The sequence below is a fragment of the Engraulis encrasicolus genome, chromosome 9 (assembly GCF_034702125.1).
Source record: "Engraulis encrasicolus isolate BLACKSEA-1 chromosome 9, IST_EnEncr_1.0, whole genome shotgun sequence".
Classification (NCBI taxonomy): domain Eukaryota; kingdom Metazoa; phylum Chordata; class Actinopteri; order Clupeiformes; family Engraulidae; genus Engraulis; species Engraulis encrasicolus.
The window spans coordinates 26,032,799-26,056,541 of NC_085865.1; the positions used below are offsets into that span (position 1 = coordinate 26,032,799).

Here is a 23,743-nt window from a genome sequence, read left to right on the forward strand (position 1 = left end):
TCTCCAAGACAAACCAGGATTTCCCCCTATACTTTAGGCCTATATTGAAGGTAGCCACCTTTAAACACCAACTTCTCTAGGCCCCCTGAATATAACTTAAATGTATTGCAAATGTAATTTTACAAAATGTGTCATGTTTCATGTGAAGCTGCATAACATTAAAATTATATTGGGGGCCACATAAAACGGCCTCAAGGTCCATAAACAGCCATCCAGACATAGGTTCCCCATCCCTGGTTTAAGGTGAGCATGGGTAAGGCTGCCGGTTTGATTCACATCTCACCGGGTCGATGGGCGGAGTAATTAACCAGTGCTCTGCAGTGCGTTGCATTGACAGTGATTCCCCTGCAGATGGGGCAAAACAGCCATGAAACTCACCAGCCACCTTGATGGGCACACTTTTCCAACTGCTCATTGAAGCAAATTTCTACCCTAACCCAGCAGAGTTTTCTGGTGGGACCCCTTTTGGATCTACAAATATTTTCACGACCTCCTCCAACATTATATTCTAAATGCAAAACATTTTTTGTGTTGCTAAATGTTGCCATCATAGATTTGTACATATATGCAATTGTCTAGCTTTATGCGAGCATTCCCCTCTCTCCGAGACCCACCTCCAGGACCTCAGCGGCCCCCTTACAGGTCCTGACCCATTTTGGGAAGCCGTGCCCTCACAGCTTACCCATGACTACCCGTCTGGATGTAGGGTACAACATACAGTAGACGTCTTTGAACCACATGAAAGATGTCTTTGACCACAGGAAAAGAGAGACAGTGATTTATTTATCTTTGAAAGTGCTTATGTTACAATAACCTTGATAGCGACAATACAGCAATGTTTTCAGAAAGTTTAAAGCACTTGGTAGATGTACTGCCCATATCTCTAGTGCATTGAAAAGGAAAATGTAACTGTAATAAGGCCTTAGGTTACAAGTGAACACACAAAGACTGTGCTCCTTTTGTTTTTAATAAATATACAAATTTTCCATTTCACTTCATATTCCAATTATTCTTCCGTAATGTTCTGCATTCAGACGTCTTTTGTAAAGCCACCTAGGCAATGTGTCCTTCTGTTCATTTGATGAACACACTCCAAGCTCTGGTTTTTGGTCTGGCACATGCTATGTTTACATGGACATTTTTTCCCGGGAATGAATGTAATCTGATTGTCTGATCCAAGTGCAGTGTTTATATGAGTTAGAAAAATGACACAAGATGCTCAAAAAGCCTGTCACAGGCAGGTATAGTATAGCCATTACAGTAGTTAGTAGCCGATCACATCCATGTTACAAATGTAACCCTCCAACCCATTGGAATATATATGTAATGTATTTATTCAGATGTATTTATTCAGATCAAGGTGTTTATACTGTAAGTACGTGGATATTCTGATTGAGTAGTTATTATTCATTAAAAACGTCCATGTAAACATAGCTACTGCTGCTGCTGATGATGGTGGTGATGTTGATGATGATGCTGATGGTGGTGGTGGTGGTGGTGAGTCTAGGGGGAAGAGTAGCGGCCGTAGAAGAGGATGCTCTGTGTGGGGTTGTGTCGGATGAAGAAGAGGAAGGGGTGGTCTGCCATGAACTTCTCCGGCGGCATCATGGCGCAGCGCATCATCATGATGGCAGCCGTTGCAGCCGCCGCTTCCGTGCCCTCTTCGTTCACCTCCACGAACGACTTGTGCACCACCTTGGATTACATCACATTAGATTACATTAGATTACACTTTATTGTGATTACCCTTGTATAACTTGTGATTTTTTACACATCTCAGCTGACGGCTGCATCGGAAATGACCCATAAGTCGCTAATCAGAATAAACTACCAAATGAAGATGAAGTTTTATCGTTTTTTTTTCATTACCCTTGTATAAAAAGGATAACAAAAACCACAAAGTGCAATAAGCAGAAGTAAAATATCATGCATATTGAACACAGAATCTACAGCGATGCTACAGGGGTTGGACAAAATAATTGAAATGTGCAATTAATGAAGATTGGCCAACAGGCTGGCCCACTTGAGCCGTGAAACTTGCCAGTTATTTTTCCGTTATTTTGTCCAACCCCTGTATATACAAAGTGTGTGTTCTAAATGTGACAATAAAAGGCATACTATATATATATATATATATATATATATATATACCCATTGGTGCCTGATGTTGCGTTGTGCAGCATTGGCCCTGGCGCCTGGAGCTGCATTACGCAACATTCAGGCTCCTGAGATTTGAGACAACTTTATTAAATATCTCAGTTTGATTGAGATGAATGAACACATTATAATGAAATATGAGGGTCTTAGCATTTAAATGCAACTTAGGGCATATTTTTATGTGCTTCAGAAGCTGAGATATTTAGGTTTTTATAGGCTGAGGGCAGCTTTTCTTAAAATGGGCTCAGGCATTCAGTACCCTTTTTTGCAGGTGCCTTAGGCGTCAATGGGTTAAGCGAAAACAATTATTTGTTAGGCGTGTATTCACAAATTTGTTGTTCACTGCCAATAAGACCATTATTATTCATGTAATTGTAATAAGGCCCTAGTAGGCCCTTAACACATCTTATAAGTCACTTGTGCGGACAGTAGTTAGGCATGTATTAGTGGCTATCTTGCGAACCGTATTCTAAAGTGTTACTAATCGTTTTTAGACCTATAGTACTGTGTGTACAGAGAGCATGTATAGATTAACACATCACCTTGGACAGCACGAGGTCGTCGCAGGGCGACATGCCGGAGAAGTCGCACTTGTGGTGATCAAAGGCATCCGTCATGCCCATGTTGACCAGGATCTGCTTGAGGTCGTAGGTCTCCTCCAGCTTGAACTTTGGGAGGCCCACTACCACCTCCACCGTGTCCATCATATCCGGCTTGGTCCACTCCACAAAGTTATCGTATGTAAGAGACTGCTCCAGCTGAGAGAGTGGGGCGTTGGCGGGGGGAGAAAACAATGGTTGGTTGGTTTTACGGTACGTAATGTAACAAATGTATGTTAACATAATATGTTCGTTTTGTTAGTTTTTTTTCAGATTTTCACTGCATCTGTGTGCAGTGCACCTCTCTGCCAGTACCTTCTCCAATCCATCCACTTCATTGGGCAGCATTACGAGCATGCTCAGATCTTTGCCCACGTAGGGGAGTTCTAGAATCTGGCTGTTGACATCAGAGATGTAGGTAAACGGGAACTTGGCCTTCTGTTGCATCATCTGCACAGGCTTAGTTTCATTCTGAAAAACAGATATAATGCCCATACAGCTCAATTCAATCAGATCATAATAGATCAAGCCACTTAATGAAGAAAACAGTTATTTATTATGATTATCAAATAAATACTACATATATACGTATATACTTTGTGGTTTTTTTTTACATTACCTTATTAAGTTTAAATGGAACCTCCTGGGTGCGAGCACTGTCGAATTTCTTCTCCCAGCTGCCTTTGAAGTAGATGGCATTTACTAAAACAAGTCTAGTTTTGTCATCCAGAACCCCTTCAGCCAGTAGATCCTTGATTTTATCTGAAACACAAATGAACTATTAATGAGTGGGAAGGGAATTGTTCCTATGAAACAGAGACTGGGACATAATGGCTTCGACAGTGCACTCCATACGCTGTCTGTTGACACCCCCTGTCTGTTGACTTTGCAGCATTACAGTTGAGGTGGCCAAGAAATTGGACAATTACCTTCAGACCAAGGAAACCCAACAATTGGGTGAATGACCATAGAGACAATCATTTGAATATAATGACAGCAATTCCGAATTACATACAGTACATAAACTACATGTAAGTGTTCTCCCAAACCAAAGTATATTACAATAAGGGTTGCAGTCAGGAAGGGTAAAATGTCTCAGTTCCAAGGAAGTCATTTATGAGTTAAATAAATCGTTTTGTTGAAGCTGTTTCGATAATTACCCTGGGTCTTTGCTTCAACCCATTTGTTGATGTTCACTCGTGCTGCCTCTGCATTTGCCTTGAAGTCGACAGCCTCCAACTCTGCCAGGTAGTGTGTCTTCGTGTCAGCAAGGAATTTCTAACGTGCACAGAATGATAAAAAAAACACCAAGCTATGATGAGTAGAGCGAGGTAAAGTCATCATCGTGTAAGAGCAGTGCCATCTTGCTTATCTGATATTATACCGGTATTGTCATCTGATATCTTCAACCTTCTATCCGTAATACCTTTAATACCTCGTACTAATGCAGTGTCGTCCAGTGTAAATAAGTTGGGCTCACCTCAACAAACTGGTAGGACTGCTCTCCATAGAGGCGATTAGCCAGGCTCAGTGCGTATGGGGCGTCTGCTTTGTTGAGCTCAGCAAAGAGCTTGTTGAAGCCAACATGGACATCACCATCAGCTTTGTGCAGGCTGAGAGACTATAGAGACAGAAATAAGCAGGTTATTATCACAACTTCATGGTTGGCCACATCATATTCTTTAGTTGTACCGCACGGTAAACATGCTCCACCAAAACTGCAAGTAAAACAGACAGCCTTGTACCAAGAATGACCTTTGGTGGAAAACAGCTTCCACTTTAAGGGTCATCCAGCCACCAGTCTAGACCAGTATGGACTAACTAAATTTATGTTGAAGAACGAAATGTGTCCCACACAATGAAATTTGCACTAAGTTCTCTTTGAACTGATACAGATCCACAATGTCACATTTCTGTGCCTGACCAAATTGGCTTTACAAAGACACACTATTGCCTCTTTTCCACCGGTTTTCTGGTAGGCCTACAGCTCGACACAGCGCAACTTGGCCGCCACTTTTTGATTACCATTGAGCTGTGTCATGCCTTATTGAAAACCAAAAAGTGGCTGCCAAGTCATGCTTTGTCGAGCTGGAACCGGAAGTGGAAAAGAGGCATATGTTACAGTATGATGAGTGTTGTTTTCAAATGCTTGGATGGACCAGAAATGAGAGCACTGTGGATTTGTCTTCTTTGGTATGATGAAATGATAAAAGCCAAAAGACATCCATCCCTTCACCACTTCTCAACAGAAAATGATACCATATAGCCCAGTTGTTATAATATACAGTACACACACCAGATGGAAAGTTTTTTTTAAGAGAAAGTCCAGGTATTGCAATGCCCCCACACCCAAAGTCTTGCCTCATCATGCCGTGGTACTTCCAGCTTAAGCGGACATTCATCAGAAATGACACCCATCCTTTCTTTCCACACACCCAGGTTAGTCAACCATAATGACAATGTTTATTTTGTTGGGCAACCTTCAGGGCACCCTTGAGTGCTGCTGGAAGCTGAGGTTTCTGGACCCTCTGCTGCTCCATGTGCTGTCGACCCTTGTTACACACAGGGTTTGGCCTCTCATGCGATACCACTTTCAGTTCTTTGTTAAAAGACAGGACCTATAAATCGTGTTTTTTTGCAGTCACATGTATTTATGGTCAGTACATTGAATAGTCAAATAGAATCAAATGTGCAAATGAAACCTGACTGCAGTCAACTGTGTCATCAGCATCATTCAGGACACACTAGTTTTGTGCACTGTGAAGATTCTCATTTATGTCAGTCAAAGTGGTTTCGTTGTAGGCAACTGAATTTCTTTTTGAAGATGTTTCTCGGCTGTTCTGACAGACTTCAGAATTGCAACTGAAGAAGGCTGACAGAGGAGCAGACGAAAGGTCTGATCTACAAAAAGAAATTGAGTTGCCTACAACTAGACATCTTTTGAACAAGTGTATGCATATTAACAGTGAATCTGAAACAATACAGTAATTCATCACATATTCATCTTTTTGACAATTTGTTACAGCGGTAGGCAACTTCCACACATGAAAGGCTGTAATCTACTGGCAATCAGTTTGGAAAAGGGTAAAAAAAATCAAACTTTTCACGTTGCTTAGCAATACACAATCACATCAACTTTCCATGCCAAGGAAAAAGATTACAGCAGATGCCTGAACAAAGATGAGGAATGTATGTGACCACGCAACTCAACCACACCCTGGTCTGCCCTCTCCTTCCTAAACAGGTTCACCATGACAACAGTGACTTAATGTGTCATCTCCTCAACTGTGTAAGCTTCCTTTCACAACTACTGCGTCAGTTGTTCCAGGTCAAACGTTATACGTAGGCTTAACTTGATTGCACAAAAATGATTTATATTCTCCAAACTGTCTGTTCACCTACATCTGATACAGATACCTGGTATTATTCTACAAGTGTTTTTCCACAGGCCAAGTAGCATTGTGTGCTGCTACTGGGCCAGTACAAGCGCTATGTGTATACCCCTAATTTACATGTATGTGTGTAGCTGTTGATCAATTTGTGGTGGTCAATTATCATCCTGTGGTGCTGCGCCACAAAATAGTAATTGTATGGGAAACACTTTAAGAACTATCAAGTGTCTGAAATGGTTACTCTGGCATATACTGCAATGTACTCAGAATATGACCATTAAGTCTACTGTACGATTTCATGAGGAGGCAATGCAGGGTGCATTGCACGACCGTTGCTCCAGGAAGAGACTCATCATGAAAGACTCGGCTCTGCCTATCTACAATATTTGATGTAGTCATGGTCAATTGCTGCAAACAATTGATATCTCTGTTGGGCAGATGGAGCCATCTCTCCTCCGTGGATAATTACAACTCCACGTAATCATAAGGGCTGCTACATACTTCCTCCTTATTATGGCCACTATATTTACACTAAACACAGGCAAAGGGGTTGGCATGCCTACCGAATTGTCTGGGGGCTGTGAGCCTGGGCCACCCTGGTAGAGCATAGGTAGGGGATGTTTATGAAGGTGAAAAAGGGCTATTGTGTGGTGGTACAAGCAAAAAGTTTGGGCCAGTGCAAGTGCTATGTGTATACCCCCATTACATGTATGTGTAGCTGTTGATCAATTTGTGGTGCTCAATTACCATTCTGTGGTGTTGCGCCACAAAATAGTCTATGTATGAGAAACACTTTAACCCTTTTGTACAGAGCCTGCGTTATAACCTTACTGTCACTTACTATCTAAATCTCTCTGTAATGTCGTCATAACAATGTTGTTACGATATAGTTGAGTATTTTTTTCACCAAATAGTGAATAGGCCCACCGGCGGCCCCATCTGCACAAAGAGGCTACGAACTATCAAAAATATACACACAAATGTGCATATTAAAAGAGGTTAGATATGCAGTGCAAGATTCCACAGGGCAGTGTGAGACTGTGGGACTGTGGGAGCGCAACAGGGATCAGATCCGGGCGGTATAAAAAGTCGTTTCATTGATGCGATTGGTTCTTCAAATATCTAGTATACCACACTATGAAGAATATAATAACAATTTAATAATAATTTCATGACAAGTCTCTTCCTGGACCAACGGACGCACAATACAGGGTGTAGGATTCGCCATGAAAGATGCCGCTCTGCCATTCTACCAAATTTGGTGTAGCCATGGTCGTTTCCGGATAACAGTTGATATCTCTGTGGGGCAGATGGAGACATCTCTTCTCCATGGGTAATTACAACTCCACGTAGGGGCTGCTACATACTTCCTGCCTATTATGGCCCCTGTATCTAAACTAAACACAGGCAAAGTGGTTGCCATGGTGATAAGACAAACAAGACCCATGTACATTTTATGACCTGGGTGTGTATACAATTCTCTTTGCATACAGATTGCATAGCTCAGTCACTCGTGGCTATGACAAAGTGAGACATATGTACATCATGAAGATAGACATTGCACTCCCACTCCCTCCTGGTTGCCAAAGTCCAAAAGTCTTGTGAGTCAGAGTAGCCTACCTCTGTCAGACTTGGCTACTACTATGTGGATGAGGCAACCACCGTGACTTTTTATGGCTGCCTATGCTGTAAACACCTGGGAACCAATGCAATCTACAGACAAACCAAATATCTTTCTAAGAAAAAAAAGTGTCTGTGATCATTGGAATTCATGGTATGACTGATAAGAGGTGTGTGTTAAATATGCCATTTATCAATGCTGATATGTCTACATTCAGAACCCACTGTTAGATTGAGGCACAGCAGAATAAACTATCTAAAGTATGTGATGCAAGCAAATTGTATACATGTCCTTTTTCATAAGCCCACCATAACTCGTGAATTATTCAAACACAGTGGTAACACTGTGATTACGTACATTGATGACCTCTCACACTCCCACCTGTGTATAACCAGACCAATAGAGTTATTACCGTGGTCTTATGGAAAATGACAGTTGCACATCACTTAGGGCTTCATGTGTGCAGTGGCCGCCTGAGAGCTGAAAAGAGGAAGTGGCTGAGGATGATCACTACTGTAGACTTACTGACCCAGAAATCTGTGTGAGCATATGTGAATCGCAAGTGTAGACACACTCAATCTCAGCTGAGTTGTAGTTGCTGTCTTTTAGTATGCGTGAGATATAGGCTATCACGTGAAGTAGGAAAGCCCACTGCCCACACTACAGCTTATTAACTTTTATTGTACCACCACCATGTCCAACGGCCTGACACCGCATCGAATTGGGACATGGTGCAATAGACTTTGTAGTCAAGAGAATGTAGAGAGTGAGGTCTAATCTGATAGGCTACTGAATGTGAAGTCACAAATGCATGTACGGTAGGCTATCTATTCTGTACAGTTGGTACCACGGTATGTTGTCTACTCACTCACCTCATGCATCTGAGTTGAGGTATTTCCCTTAGCCCCAAGACAGACCATGGCCAGTGCAGAGGAAATACTAAGTGGCGAGTAGAAGACATTGCCAGCCTTGTTGTTCTCCGTGACTTTCTTGAAGAGCTCAAGGGAGAAATTGGTGTTTGAAGCTGCCAGTGACGCCATGCTGTGACTTAATGTCTGTAAATAGAAGAAATGGGATGATTGATACAGCATGAATTCTTGAAATTATGACAACATATCAGATTAAGAAAGGAGTCACCGGAGCATCTTCAGATGTGGAAAGTAACTTGTTTTATTGGGCAAGCGCCAAGACTAACGTTTCGACGTTCACACGTCTTCTTCAGAGTCAATAAACAAGTTACTTTCCACATCTGAAGATGCTCCGGTGACTCCTTTCTTCCCCTGCATTTACCAAGTCCTTTCCCGAGACGCACCAGATTGTGAAGTGCAGGAGCGCGGAGGATATCTCTCTTTGCAACATATCAGATTACTATGACTGGAAATCCACATTGGTAGGCCGCCTAACCCAACATACTGTCCTGCTGTAAGCTTTACTTTCTTTTAAAGAAATGTAGCCTGGCTTATCTTTGGATCTACCAGAACTGACCAAATTAAGACAGACACACATTTAAAACCACATGTTTACAAGACAATTAGACTTCAACACATTAAGTCAGTGAGGGATCACTCCTATTGACGAGTTTAGAAAAGTCGAGCAACACAAGAAATTTGACACCAGGATAAACACAGGCTAATGCAAAATGAACAGAAAATTATCTCGCAACAGTCAACGAGCGCTAGAGCTATAACATGACTGACTTACCGATGTGTTAGTCTATTGTTCGGAATGTTGCTACAGTGTTTCCGCACAGACACAAACTGGACTGTCAGGAAAAGAAAGGACTGCCCGGTTTTATTCTTTTGACACGCCCTGTTGCGCAGCACACGCACCTCTCCCTGGACAAACTATAGGGTTGCATAATTTACAGGAGGCATACCGGCGCCAGGTATTTACGGAAGGCTTTCGTTAAATACCTTACAAACGGCTGTAAAGTAACATCCACATACCTGTTCTTGAAGCAGAAAAATAAGCACACAGCAGAGAGTCCAAAAAACATATCTTTCCCCGCACATGCACTCAAAAGTTGTGAACTGTCAGTTGTGACTTCCGGGTTGGACACGTGATGAATGACAGAACGGTGTCAGTAGTCATGTGTAAATTTCTAGAGTTTTCCCGGGGTCAGACTCAGAACTATCTAAATAACTGATGTTTCTACGTGGCGTGTCTCTTCTATGTTTTACTTTATGCTATGTGAGCGAATATTTTGTCAGCACTCTTGTTTAGGATTGGGGTAGGAGGGGCTTGTCTGCAACGTTCGGTTCTCCCATTGGGCGGACAATACTGTCAATCTTGTACGTCCTGCTTCTACACAAATGTCAACACTTCCTGGACTTCATTGAAAGGATTCTAGCGTCCATATTTTAGTGTGCAGAGGAATTGCAAACGTTTTGATCATTTCTGTACATGGCATTTTATCCATATATTGATATTTGTCATGATAGTGTAATTATATTTAGTCCATTTCTCTAACCTGACGGAATGGAGATTCCAGTGGTCATTCGTTACCCATTCTACCTACCAGAGGATGGGCTAAACATCGTTATTACGATGTAATGTGAAGGAAAGTCGACTGCCGTTGCTTATATACCTAAGCTTTTTAGAGATTTATATGAGATAGTTTGTTGTGAACAAGGAGGTCTGACTGCAGAAAAGTCATGGCACTGTCGATGCAAAAACCCCTCGCTCTACTGATGAGGACGCACGTGCTGTTAAGTTTTGCTTTTGTGATGCGGCTGCTGTTGGTTGGAGTCGGCGTTTATCAGGACAGAACTATGGTCGTAAAATACACGGATATCGATTATCACGTCTTTACAGATGCAGCGAGATATGTCACACAGGTAGGTGCAGGGCGGTGCACTCAGAACATCCCACAGGTTTTGTGTCCATAAATTCTCTAGCCTAGGCTACTGGCGTTAATCTAACTAAAACTCGAAGGATTCTTCTTCCTTCCTTCACAAAAACACGTTTATGTGGTGGTGGTTGGTTTTGGAGCTCAACAGCCATTCGACTACACCTGTCATTTTCACACCAGATGATGGGTAGGCCCTGTTGGAAACTGCTCAATCTGTGTTGTGGAAGAGGCCTACACATTCAAGAATTTGTAAATTAGGCCTAAGATGTGCTAATTTGATATATTTTTGTTACAGTTTTGTACACTTTTCACATTTTAGGTCTTCACTATCTGTTGCATGTTCTTAATATTCACAATGATTTACCCATCACTAGCAATTTGAAGTATTCATATTGATTTTAAAGGTAATATGGTGCATACAGTAGCCTGAGTTAGAAGTGTGTGCCTTGCCATCTGCGCAGAATAGACTTAGGTGGGTTTAAACCCCATTTGCATGCACCATCATGAACTTCACAACATTGAGCTTTTACACTGATTTCACTGAGTATGCCTTTTAAAATGTACCGGTAAGTAGCCTAATATCCAGCATGTCAATCCTGTTTTATGTTAATCATTTTACTGCCTTGGATCAACAGTTTCAGATCATTGGGTATTAGATAGCCTTTATTGTACCCAAGGGGAAATTTGTTCTCATCACCATCACAAGTCATATCAACAATCATAGTCATAACAATCATAGTCAACAACATATAACATACAAGACAGGCATGAAGTCATCAAACACCATTGAACATTCAGATACTAAACATAATACATGTAAGCTTACACTCAGACATTTTCAGACAAACCAAAGCACATCTTTTATGACAAATTACATCCATACAATATGTGGGTGGTTGACGTGACGCCTTGTTTTTTCGTAACATTGGTTAAAAACCTACAAAACTGTTATTTTTCCTTTAAAAACAAATGTCAAGGAAAGAAAATGTGGTACATTATGTTTTGTATTAGTCTTAGACGAGAAGTTTTGTTAGGATTTATGTAAAGGTTTATTTGTCAAATATCCTGCGGTGGGACTGTAACATTAATGAAACCTGGAATATAATATATAAATTAACCAACAACATTTTGAATAATGTTTGAAGCATTTGGCATGATTGCATAAATATTAACTTTATATTAAGATATGTGAATGTGAAAAAAAACTCAACACAGTAATATTAACTACAAGTTAAATATCGTAACACAAATTGCGTCCTGTGGGGTGACATGTATGTCAATGTTTGTGAACGGGCAGCTGCAACGCCAACTACAAGGGTCTTAAAGACTGGCTCCTAACCAGTCAGTACCTCAGTTATTGGAGAGGGCTGTGGAAGTTTAAGGTGACTATTAAGCTTAACCTCTTAATATGTCTTCATATTGCAATGTTTCTGTCACGCAATGCTTAGGTTCACTTTATGGTGTCCTTGGTGTGACTGCTCTTATAGAAGGAAAAAACGTTTTTTTTTTATAAATGAAAACACATATTAAGATTAAACACAATATCATTATCAAGTTAGCATGATCTCAGATGTCAATCATGTATGCAAAAGAATTAAAATGGCCATAATGCAGTGAATTTCCTGTGGTGTGACTTCATTTTCCTTCGGTGTGACATGCCTATGCAATGTGTTGATGCAGGACACATTTTCCCAAAAATGGCAAAAAATAGGCGAAATTCCACAGACCACTAAGTGCTTTATTTTTTTCTTTTTTTTTTCTTTTTTCCATCATTTTTTTCAGGAATTTGAATAACTTTTTTTTTTTTTAATTGTGTTGCGCCCTTAAACATCAACCACCCATGTACACATTCCAGACAGAAGTGAGGACATCAACACCATTGAATGACAGATTTGCGCACACTCAGACAAGTTCAGTCAACACAAACACAACATTAATGATGACAATCAGACACTATATACATTTCCAGGAGGGTCCAATGCAGTGATAGCAGATGGAACAAAGCTTTTGTTGAAGCGTGCCCGTTGCCATCTCTGTGTCCTGTACCACACAATCATGAAGTGCTTCGAACGGCTAGTCCTGTCACACATCAAAGCCACCCTACCCCCCACCCTGGACCCCTACCAGTTCGCATACCGAGCCAAGTGATCCACGGAGGATGCAATTTGCTCTGCCCTCCATCCAGCCCTCACCCACTTGGACAATAAAGACTCATATGTGAGAATGCTGTTCATTGACTTCAGTTCAGCATTCAATACCATAATACCACAACAACTCATCAGAAAACTGGACAAACTAGGTTTCAGCACCTCCCTTTGCAACTGGCTGCTGGACTTCCTGATGCAAAGACCACAAGCAGTACGGGTAGGGAATAACACATCAAGCACCCTGACCCTGAGCACGGGGGCTCCGCAAGGTTGTGTTCTCAGCCCCCTGCTGTTCACGCTGCTGACACACGACTGCACAACGACCCACAGCACTAACCATCTAGTGAAGTTTGCGGATGATACAACACTGGTGGGCCTCATCACTAAGGGCGATGAGACTCACTACAGAGAAGAAGTAGACCTGCTGGCCAGATGGTGCAAAGACAACAACCTCCTGCTGAATGTCAACAAGACCAAGGAGATTGTTGTCAACTTTCAAAGGGTCCAAAAACAACTGCCACCACTGACCATCGACGGCGATGCTGTGGAGAGAGTGAGCAGCACCAAGTTCCTTGGAGTGCACATCAGCGACGACCTCTCTTGGACCACCAACACTACATCACTGGCGAAGAAGGCCCATCAGCGTCTCTACTTCCTGCGCAAACTAAAGAAGGCAAGTGCTACACCCTCCATCATGACAACATTCTACAGAGGAACCATAGAGAGCGTCGTGTCCAACTGCATCACAGTGTGGGGAGGAAGCTGCACGGAGAAAAACAGGAAGACACTCCAGCGTGTTGTGAACACAGCGAAGAAGATCATTGGAGTACCACTCCCCTCCCTGCAGGACATTTACACCACACGCCTCACCCGAAAAGCACTGATGATCATCAAAGACACAAGCCACCCTGCACACAAACTGTTCAGCCTCCTGCCCTCTGGAAAGAGGTACAGGCGCCTCCGTTCCCGTACCACCAGGCTGGCGAGCAGCACAATGCACCAAGCGATCAAGATACTGAACACTCAACCCACTCTCCCTCCACTGTCAGCCTCCAGCCAGCAAGGCCACTGACAACCCTCCAGCCCCCACCACCCATCATCCCCCACCACCATATCTGCGACTGAACATTCCACCTGCACTACTATATTTGTGACTGAACTTTCAACCTGCACTAACTCAAAACATGCGCACACACACACACACACACACACACACACACACACACACACACACACACACACACACACACACACACACACACACACACACACACACACACACACACACAAGCACACTGCACTTTCTGCTCTAAACCCAAACATACACACACTGACACACACACACACACACACACACACACACACACACACACACACACACACACACACACACACACACACACACAGACACACACACACACACAGACATAAGAACACACACACAGACGCACACCGCACCTTCTACCTGCACTAAACACACACACACACACACACACACACACACACACACACACACACACACACACACACACACACACACACACACACACACACACACATGCTGCTGCTGTACTTGACAGACCTTTTTAATATTTACTTTTCTTCAAAATGCTACTATTACTATGTCAGAACGCTATAAAGGACTTTTTAGGAAAAGCACAAAAGCACAACAATTACCTCTTAATGTATGTCCTCTACAAGTCCTCTGTTGTCCAGTCTTGCACTTTAAATGTCTGTATGAGCACTGTCTATGTCCATACTGTCTTAAGTCCATGTATAAGTACTGTCTATGTCTATACTGTCTATGTCCTTACCTAGATTAGTCTATGTCTGTATGGGAAAGCAAGAAATGTAATTTCAAATTCTTTGTATGACCAGTGCATGTAAAGAAATTGACAATAAAAACCTACTTGACTTGACTTGACTTGACTTGACACACACCGAGTCACACATGGCATCTAGCGTTCGCTAGGTGACTAGTTTGCATCTCTGATAGAGCATGTTTTGTTAGTGTCAAGGGCAGCACTTTATGGGCCCTCTTTAATTATAATATACTTACTCAGGTACAGTGTAATAACTGGTATAATAACATGCAAGTAGTACATTATTCCATTGTACTCACAACGTGTTTTTGTGTATTTACACACCAAGAGTGCCTTGGGCCTCAGTTCAGCCCTTTGCCTCCGTGGATCACTTTGACAAAGTATTATAAAACCACTTAATTGTACATTTATAGTCATTATGTATGTACATACACAAATTATATTATGCAATAACATGTACTACATTTGTACTTACATGTCAGTTATTCCCCTGTACACTATGAGTCACTGTAATGAAAGTGTAAAATTCTCATAACAAAGACAATTCAGGTAATGTCACTTTAAATGCCTCATAAAAAAGTTATAATATAGTAATATGAAACTAGCTTGATGTCAGGTGGTCATGACGGAGAGCTCCTGGTAATGTCACATTGATTAATGTCAAGACTTGTAATGAATATGGACAAATGGCTAAATGAAACGGTCTTACAATATACAGTGCCCTCCATAATTATTGGCACCCCTGGTTGAGATGTGTTAAAAGCCTTAAAATAAATTCAGTGTTTATTGCAGAAGAATACTGTCACACTGAACATTTTAGGAAAATGTAACCTTCAACTCAAATGAATTGTAGGAAAATAAAAAAATCCCTGACTAAAAAAATAATTATTTTTCATTAAATCACCTGTTCCACAATTATTGGCACCCTTAACAATTCCCAGGAAATAAATATAATTGAAGCATTTCTGTCATTTCTACAGTAGTTTACAAAGTTTACCAGAGTATGTAGGAACATTTAATTTTAACATTTTAAATGAAAATCTGTTGCCCTCTGCCCGAAAGCTGAAGCTGGGTCGTCACTGGGTCTTTTAGCAAGACAATGACCCTAAACATATGGCCAAATCTACACAGAAATGGTTCACCAGACACAAAATCAAGCTCCTCCCATGGCCATCTCAGTCCCCAGACCTCAACCCCATTGAGAACCTGTGGGGTGAGCTGAAGAGGAGAGTACAGAGGAGAGGACCCAGGTCTCTGGATGATTTAGAGAGATTCTGCAAAGAGGAATGGCTGAAGATCCCTCTTTCTGTCTTTTCCCATCTTGTGAAACATTATAGGAGAAGATTAGGTGCTGTTTTGTTGGCAAAAGGGGGTTGTACAAAATATTAACACCAGGGGTGCTAATAATTGTGACACACATTATTTGATGTCAAATAATTATTTCTTTATGTGGGTTTTTTTCCCCACTGAATAAATGCACTTGTATTGAAGGTTGGATTTTTCTCTTTTTTTCCATTAAGGTCCCATATTATTTAGAAAAAAAAATAAAATATTTGTAAGCTAAAAAACACATCTCAACCAGGGGTGCCAATAATAATGGAGGGCACTGTATATGATATTGACATTATGTAAAGAGTTCATAACGCCGTTATGTTTCATTATGTCAATGTTTATGACATTGTTATGACAATGAGTGAGTGTGAATGGCCCTACAACAGATTTACCCACCACTGCACTTGTACAGTAGGCCTATTCATTGCTTTTCTCTTGTTCTCTTTGTCCTTCCAAAGGCTGAGTCACCCTACAACCGATCCTACCATTACACCTATACAATGTTGTCTACAGTCTCTTTGAATTGCAGACAGCTCCGTAGATTATGTTTTTCCACGACTGTTTTTATCTGTCTTTCTCAAGGGTGAATCACCCTACAAGCGATCCATCTACACCTATGTTTTTTTCTGTCTTTCTGAAGGGTGAGTCACCCTACAACAGATCCACCTACCGCTACACTCCCTTCTTGGCCTGGATGCTGACCCCTAACATCTACCTGACGTTTGTCTTTGGGAAGCTGCTGTTTGTGGCGTGCGACGTCCTCACTGGCCTGCTCATCCAGCGGCTGCTGCTGCTGCGCGGCCTGCCGGAGTCGTCGGCCTGCCTCTACAGCGCCCTCTGGCTGCTGAACCCGCTCCCCGCAGGCGTGTCGTCCCGTGGCAACGCAGAGTCCCTGCTGTCGGCCCTGGTGCTGGCTACGCTGCTGTGCCTGGAGCGCGGGCGGCTGCGCGCCGGCGCCCTGCTCTACGGACTGGCCGTGCACATGAAGATCTACCCGGTGGCCTACGCGCTGCCTATCGCCCTCTCGCTCCAGACCAGGGAGCCCGCGACGGGTACTGTATCTGGAGGGGCGCAGGGAGGGGCATTGAGCTGGGGGTGGAGGCTGTGGAGGTTCGTCTGCAGGGTGTTGAACAGAGACCTTCTCATGTTCGCGCTCATCTCTGGAGGACTTGTCTGTGCGCTGACACTCCTGTTTTATCACATGTGAGTTTCCAGTATACAGTGGGGTCATTAACGTTTGCAATCACAGCTAATGCCCATGAATTAATTAATAATGGGTAATTAATGTACGCAATATGCAATATGCTTCTTATGTTTTTTTAGGTAATCTAGTAAAAACAAAAGCATATTTTAATCCATTCAATAGTTTAGCTGTGGTTGCACCACTCTTACGTCTGCTACTAAAAAAAAACGTTTATGATGTGGATGTGATTATTGCTGGTACCTTCCATGGTGTGTTTTATTGGCTTATGAAGGTCTGTTCATTTAACACAGACTGATAGAATAGAGGAGAACATGGAAATGGCGACTCAGTGGTATGCACTCCCTGTTTGGCTTTCAGAGTGACTATTTATTTGATGCTAAACAGTTGCATTGACCCCAGGGTTTACCCCTGCACTTTATTGCTAAGGCGACCAGCCGACCACCTTGACAAGAAACACCTACTACCTTGACTAGGTCACCTGAAAGGATAAAGATTTCATGTTGTGAATGTAATTTCTAAAGTTGCTTAAAGCCACTTCCACTAGTGTACAAACAGTCAGTTCTGTATTTCATTCCTGTATTTTGCTTGTTTTTGTTACAAGCAAAAAAAAAAACATTAAAAAAAAAAGAATCCCTTCTGGGCAGGTACGGCTGGGCCTTCCTGCACGAGACCTACCTGTACCACTTGACGCGGCGAGACATCCGGCACAACTTCTCGCCGTACTTCTACATGCTGTACTTGACTGCGGAGAGTGGTGGCGGTGGCTGGAGCCGGGTGCTGGGCCTGGCGGCCTTCCTGCCCCAGGCTTCCCTGCTGCTGCTCAGCTCCCTGGCCTTCCACAAGGACTTGGCCCTCTGCTGCTTCCTCAACACAGCCATCTTCGTCACCTTCAATAAAGTCTGCACCTCGCAGGTACTGTACTGTGGGCTACATTAGCTCATATTGCTATACTCTAATTGCCAGTGTTGGATGTTGTTATGTATACTGTTTGTCATAAAATACACATATACACGTAAAGCTCTCTTTATAAAGGTGTCCACTGTTGATTAATGATATTGTGCTTCCCTGCAGTACTTCCTGTGGTACCTGTGTTTGCTGCCACTGGTTATTCCTCATCTCTCTCTGTCACTCAAGAAGGGACTGGGCCTTCTTGCTCTCTGGTTTGCCGGACAGGTAAGCTATTCTCCCCTATACACACTAAAAATGTTGGTCTGTTTGGAAGATTACATGTACAGACTTGGGTAGTTATAAAACATTGGTTGATTTGTGTGTGTGTGTGTGTGTGTGTGTGTGTGTGTGTGTGTGTGTGTGTGTGTGTGTGTGTGTGTGTGTGTGTCTGTGTGTGTGTGTGTGTGTGTGTGTGTTTGTGTGTGTGTGTGTGTGTTTGTGTGTGTGTGTGGTCAGCCAGCTATATTATTACAGTAAATTCTCCACAACTCTGAACTTCTTGTCTGTTTTCCACACACAAAAATAAAGTCTAGTGTCAAGTATATGCTTTAGAAATATTGTTGCTGGAGTTTAAAGATCTTCTAATTCGAAATAAAATCAACATACTGATGCCAAAGTGATAATATATATGGGCAGCTGTGGTGTAATTGTTTGGGAGTTGGACTGTAGATCTCAGGGTTCGAGGTTCAGTCCCCACCCTTACCAATCCCTTCCTCATGCCAAGGCTGAAGTGCCCTTGAGCAAGGCACCTATCCCCATACTGCTGCAGGGACTGTACCCTGCAATATCTGTGAGGTTTTTTGTATAAACATGACAGGTAATTGTAATGCAATATTTTGCTCTCTAGAAATGGTAATTATGACAAGTATCATTGTGTCTAGATTTCCTCTCATTTTAGTTTGGTTTGTGGCTCTAACATGGTTTCACCTAATATAGTTATAATTATAACGATCATTATGTCTAACTGTTTAAATCAAATTTGAGTTTTTCTGGTACTTCAGACGTGTAAAAGTTTTATCTTTTATCTGACATGTTTCGATGGTATGACTTCCGTCTTCATCAGAGTGTGACCATGTCAGGTAAAAGATAAAACTTTTACATGTCTGAGGTAAAAGAAAAACTCAAGTATGGTTTCAACTAATCCTCTGTTCTCCTGTGTTATTGTGACAGGGTCTTTGGCTCGCCCCGGCGTACTGCCTGGAGTTTGAGGGCCAGGACACGTTTGTCCTGATCTGGCTGGCGGGACTGCTCTTTCTCATGATCAACACCTACATCATGGTATCCATCATCTCCCACTACAAGCCAGGACTGCACTCCAGGGAACACCAGAGGCTCAAAGCTGACTGAACCTGACCCTGTTTCTCTAAAACAGAGTTAGCTACTTTGCCAATGGGAAATTGCCTGGCAACCAAGTACTAAGTTAGCAGAAGCGCTGTTGAGAAACGCACCCCTGAACGGTCACCACAGCGGGGTTTCTTGATGCTCCTTGTTTACTCTGGAGGAATTCCCGTGTTCTAGCTGCCTGGAACTCTTATGGTGCTAAACATGGGGTGGTTTTGGGCATTTGGTTTCAACCAGCAGGGCCATGCCCTTGATGACCCATACAGTGCAGTACCATGTCTGACCAGCAGGTGGCAGTCAGTTCACACTCAGCGCCAAGCTGTTTGGCTCTGACTCAATGGAGATAGTCTATCTTCATTCAGTGTCTTATGCTCTTACATCAGTCATTCTGCTGATGAAACTATCGATTTAAAGAATTTCTGTTGGAAACCCATCAACAATGAATATATGCTCTTATTCTTCTGGTTTAAACAGTATTTGTAACCTCAGAGTTTCAGCATTTGGGTTGGTGTGCCATAGGCACTGGGATAGTGACATGGATAGTCAATGAGGGTACAGAATACAAAATGGATGGGCTTGTTGAAATGGATATAAAGTACCCAGAATTATGGATATAGAAGATAAGACAGAATGGACCTGCAAAGCAGAAATGGTGAAATAATCAGTTGAAAAGTCAGAATGAGATGTCTGCAAACTCAGGCCGCCCCTAAAGCCTCTGACAGTGCAGTTTCATAAGTGTCCACCATGTGGCGGTGTCTAGCCAATAAGGACCTGGAGCTGCGCTGTATATCCTCGCGTGCCCTCTTGCGTTATTGAGGCCATTACAGCATGAACACAAATGAAAACAAAATGTAATGGAGAGGACTTGTTTGCTGAGAGGATTTGGATTATCAACTGTCCTCTTTTTTGTTTTGTTTGTAAAGATGGAGTTTGTAGGATTGGGACCAGAGTAGGCAATGCCAATCTTACCAATTGCAACTCTGCTGCCCATTCCCAAAGTTGGTCTTTCCATGAATATTTACAGGGTAATAAATTTGTATTTACTGTTCTGACCCAAGTAAAGTTAGTTTTGCAGCAAAATAAGTTTAAGCTTATTACTGGAAATTCAAAATGGTGAACTCAGAGAAGCTCCACCTTTTTATGTATGAAAAAAAGTAGCTTTCGCAGTCACATATCATATTTAAAAATTGATGGCGGTGGAAAATACTTTTATAAAAAAGATTACATTTGTGAATGGGCAGGATCATTTCTGGAAGCAAACTACTACAAGAATTACATGCTCTAATCTTTAAATAGAGACTGCATTGAATGGGAGCGAAGAATCTTCTTCATCAGGGTTTGTAATCTGACACTACTGGGAAATATGTCTTTATAATATTATTCACGGTGCAGTTAATATGGTAATAAATAATAATTGAATACATATTTCACATTCCTGATTTACTGACGTGTGTGTGTGTGTGTGTGTGTGTGTGTGTGTGTGTGTGTGTGTGTGTGTGTGTGTGTGTGTGTGTGTGTGTGTGTGTGTGTGTGTGTGTGTGTGTGTGTGTGTGTGTGTGAGCGAGAGATTAATACGGTAGTAGGAATGTTGTTAGGAGGTGAACCGGTATCATAGCTAGAGTGCAGTTATGTGTAGAATAACATGTATGTTTACTTTCATTAGCATTATTTCTTTTAGTCATGTCCCTGCCTATTTTGATTTTAGTAGTTAAGGCAGGTAATAATTCCTGGCTGTCCCTCCTCACAAGGAGTCCAGTGTTAATTTGACTGGTGCTTGTACTGTTACCGTATCTTTACTCCTTTTTTGTCTCTTAGATTGCTGCTGAATTGTTGGAACTTATTTAACTGATCTGGATGTGAAACATACACGAGTGTGTGTGTGTGTGTGTGTGTGTGTGTGTGTGTGTGTGTGTGTGTGTGTGTGTGTGCGTGCGTGCGTGCGTGCGTGCGTGCGTGCGTGCGTGCGTGCGTGCGTGCGTGCGTGCGTGCGTGCGTGCGTGCGTGCGTGCGTGCGGCGTGCGTGCGGCGTGCGTGTGAGCGTGTGTGTGCGTGTGTGATGACCAACCCATCACCGCCTCACCACCTGACGCCATCTCGCACCCCTGTTCAGGACAAGTGATATTGTCGCAGAGTTACCCCCCACCACTCGGCCCAGCAATGCTGTCTCCGACCCTGCGGCTTGGAGCGGCTGCGAAATTGGATGCATTGGGGGAGGGGTTGGAAGGGGGAGTGGTCAATCAGAAACACACAGTGCTACCATAATGACAAGTGGTTTGACCTGTCACGCACACCCCATGGCAAAACCAGCTTATGGTGGGAGGCAGCAGATAACCTCACAGGCCCCTGCCCCCCTCCTTCTCCTATATATCCCTTGCTTACACCCTCCCACACACCACACACACACACCACCACTTATACACTTCAACCTTTGCCATTGCATCTCCCTCCGTCCCATCCTCCCGGTGTAGTTGTCATGGCGTATAAAGAATCCCCTCTAGCGCTGTTTGTGCTGTTGAAAGGCAGGCAGTCCGCTTTATTCCCCAGATACAGTTGTATAGGCGAGAGTTGGTGCAGATAGCGTGCCAACACACCGCTAACGTAGCACGCGTGAAGGGGATGGTGGGGATGAAACATTTAAAAGTGGTGAGAAAATCCTGCAACGGGATGGAGCCTAAATCGTGTTGCTCTCTCTGCATAATTGCTGGAGGAAAAACAATAGAGCTGTGAACTTGGAGTTAGAAGAGAGGGTTACAGGGGGTGCTGTAAAGGGTCTTTTCCACAGCCGTTTTTCTGGTAGGCCTACAGCTCGACACAGCGTGACTCGGCCGCTACGTTTTGCTTAACGATTGAGCTGTGTCGTGCCCAATCGAAAAGCAAAAAGTGGCGTCCGAGTCGCGTTGTGTCGAGCTGTAGGCCTACCAGAAAACCGAAAGTGGAAAAGATGATGACTTTTTCCTGGGCCTCTAACTGTCATCAGCCTTGAATCCAGGGAAGTATCTGCAGGAGTGGGTTAATGTACAGGCCAACCGGGCCCAGTACTAACGATAGTACGTAGATCTCATCCATACACCCGAACCTGTTCGTGCTGTGACCGAGTGAACAAACCAATTCTATTGAAAGGCTCCTAGATATGAAAAATGGGAACCAAAACATAGCTAGGAGACACTATTTTACATGTTTGCTTTCATTTTGAGCATGTGACCTACAATTTTTACATTTTTGCCCCTGGGAATTTAATTCCTTAATCCGTTCCTGAGTGCCCGTGCTAGTGGAGGTGCCATTGCTATGGTATGGTGGGCCTGATGTGTCAGTGGGATTAGTTTGGGAAGGGTGTGCTGGACTTCCTGTGAAAGGGCCTGGATGTAAAAAGAAATCTTTTTGGTGGGTACCATGTAATGTCGGCCATTTTTTTTACCACTACACAAATGTCCAGGTTCCCCCAAATTCCCAAAAACTGAGCCGCCCGGGTCTGCAGGCCAGATCCAGGATTACTGTGACAGGCCTGGAGGTGCCGGCGGCGTGGATCACAGACCCCCTGCTGACCACAGGCAGAGGGGCTGCGTGAGTGAGCTGGGCAGCGGGAAGCTCGTATTGGCCCACCATGAGGCTGAGGTGGAGGCAGAGGCTCGGCATGGCTTGGCCAGGTCTCATCATATGGAGGTGCTCGGCTGGATATGGCTGCGGTAATGGCAGCATCCCTCTGTGTCTCAGTGAAAGGGGGGACATATTCCAAAAAAAACATGACTTCGTAACTTACCTGGGTATCATGGGAGCTAGTGGGAAAACTAGCAGGAGATGAACTCTGTGGCTTTTGATTGAGGAATAAGCCTCAAGGTTGTGTGTTTTTTAAACACTTCAATTTAACATAGTTGGGGGAATTAGTCATTAAAGGGACACTGTGTGAGATTTGTAGTTGTTTATTTCCAGAATTCATGCTGCCCATTCACTAATGTTACCTTTTCATGAATACTTACCACCACCATCAAATTCTAAGTATTCATTATGACTGGGAAAATTGCACTTTTCATACATGAAAAGGGGGATCTTCTCCATGGTCCGCCATTTTGAATTTCCAAAAATAGCCATTTTTAGCTGTAAAATGACTACTTGGACCATACTAGAAAATATTTGTTTATGACTTAGAACACCTTCATGTAAAGATCAAATTTGGCAATTGGCAGCCCAGTTTCAATGAGCAACATAGTTGCAGTACCTTTTTTGACCATTTCCTGCACAGTGTCCCTTTAAACCATCTTTTTACCCCCAGGTCTTTACAAATTATAGTTGAGATTGGAATTGATATTCCACTAGGCCCAGTATAACACTAC

General features: G+C 42.9%; 2 protein-coding genes across 4 annotated transcripts; one reads left to right on the forward strand and one right to left on the reverse strand.

The window, feature by feature from the left end:
* Positions 1-763: 763 nt before the first annotated feature.
* Positions 764-9,833, reverse strand: LOC134455645 (leukocyte elastase inhibitor-like). Of its 3 annotated transcripts, none has more exons than XM_063206850.1 (9): positions 9,716-9,833; positions 8,642-8,824; positions 5,237-5,374; positions 4,237-4,377; positions 3,917-4,034; positions 3,376-3,518; positions 3,072-3,227; positions 2,700-2,915; positions 764-1,695 (listed from the first exon to the last, which is right to left on the reverse strand). In XM_063206850.1, the coding sequence occupies exons 1-9, from the start codon at positions 9,779-9,781 to the stop codon at positions 1,504-1,506; spliced, it is 1,353 nt and encodes a 450-aa protein (XP_063062920.1). In that variant the 5' UTR covers positions 9,782-9,833; the 3' UTR covers positions 764-1,503. The 3 variants fall into 3 exon arrangements, with proteins under 3 accessions (XP_063062920.1, XP_063062921.1, XP_063062922.1); XM_063206851.1 differs by lacking the exon at positions 9,716-9,833 and adding an exon at positions 9,471-9,576; XM_063206852.1 differs by lacking the exon at positions 5,237-5,374 and having other exon boundaries at positions 9,716-9,832.
* A 316-nt stretch (positions 9,834-10,149) lies between these two features.
* pigm (phosphatidylinositol glycan anchor biosynthesis, class M) lies at positions 10,150-20,813 on the forward strand. The gene is made up of 5 exons (XM_063206147.1): positions 10,150-10,606; positions 16,563-17,125; positions 17,771-18,038; positions 18,198-18,299; positions 19,245-20,813. The coding sequence occupies exons 1-5, from the start codon at positions 10,424-10,426 to the stop codon at positions 19,419-19,421; spliced, it is 1,293 nt and encodes a 430-aa protein (XP_063062217.1). The 5' UTR covers positions 10,150-10,423; the 3' UTR covers positions 19,422-20,813.
* Positions 20,814-23,743: the final 2,930 nt, after the last annotated feature.

Excerpts from the sequence above, each read along its gene's own strand:
- pigm (XM_063206147.1), top strand. The coding sequence starts at position 10,424 with ATGGCACTGTCGATGCAAAAACCCCTCGCTCTACTGATGAGGACGCAC. Across the intron at positions 10,607-16,562 it reads CAGCGAGATATGTCACACAG|GGTGAGTCACCCTACAACAG; the intron begins GTAGGTGCAGGG and ends GTCTTTCTGAAG. Across the intron at positions 18,039-18,197 it reads ATAAAGTCTGCACCTCGCAG|TACTTCCTGTGGTACCTGTG; the intron begins GTACTGTACTGT and ends GCTTCCCTGCAG.
- LOC134455645 (XM_063206850.1), bottom strand. The coding sequence starts at position 9,781 with ATGTGCGGGGAAAGATATGTTTTTTGGACTCTCTGCTGTGTGCTTATT. Across the intron at positions 2,916-3,071 it reads AAGTGGATGGATTGGAGAAG|CTGGAGCAGTCTCTTACATA; the intron begins GTACTGGCAGAG and ends CCACTCTCTCAG. Across the intron at positions 1,696-2,699 it reads ACGACCTCGTGCTGTCCAAG|GTGGTGCACAAGTCGTTCGT; the intron begins GTGATGTGTTAA and ends ATGTAATCCAAG.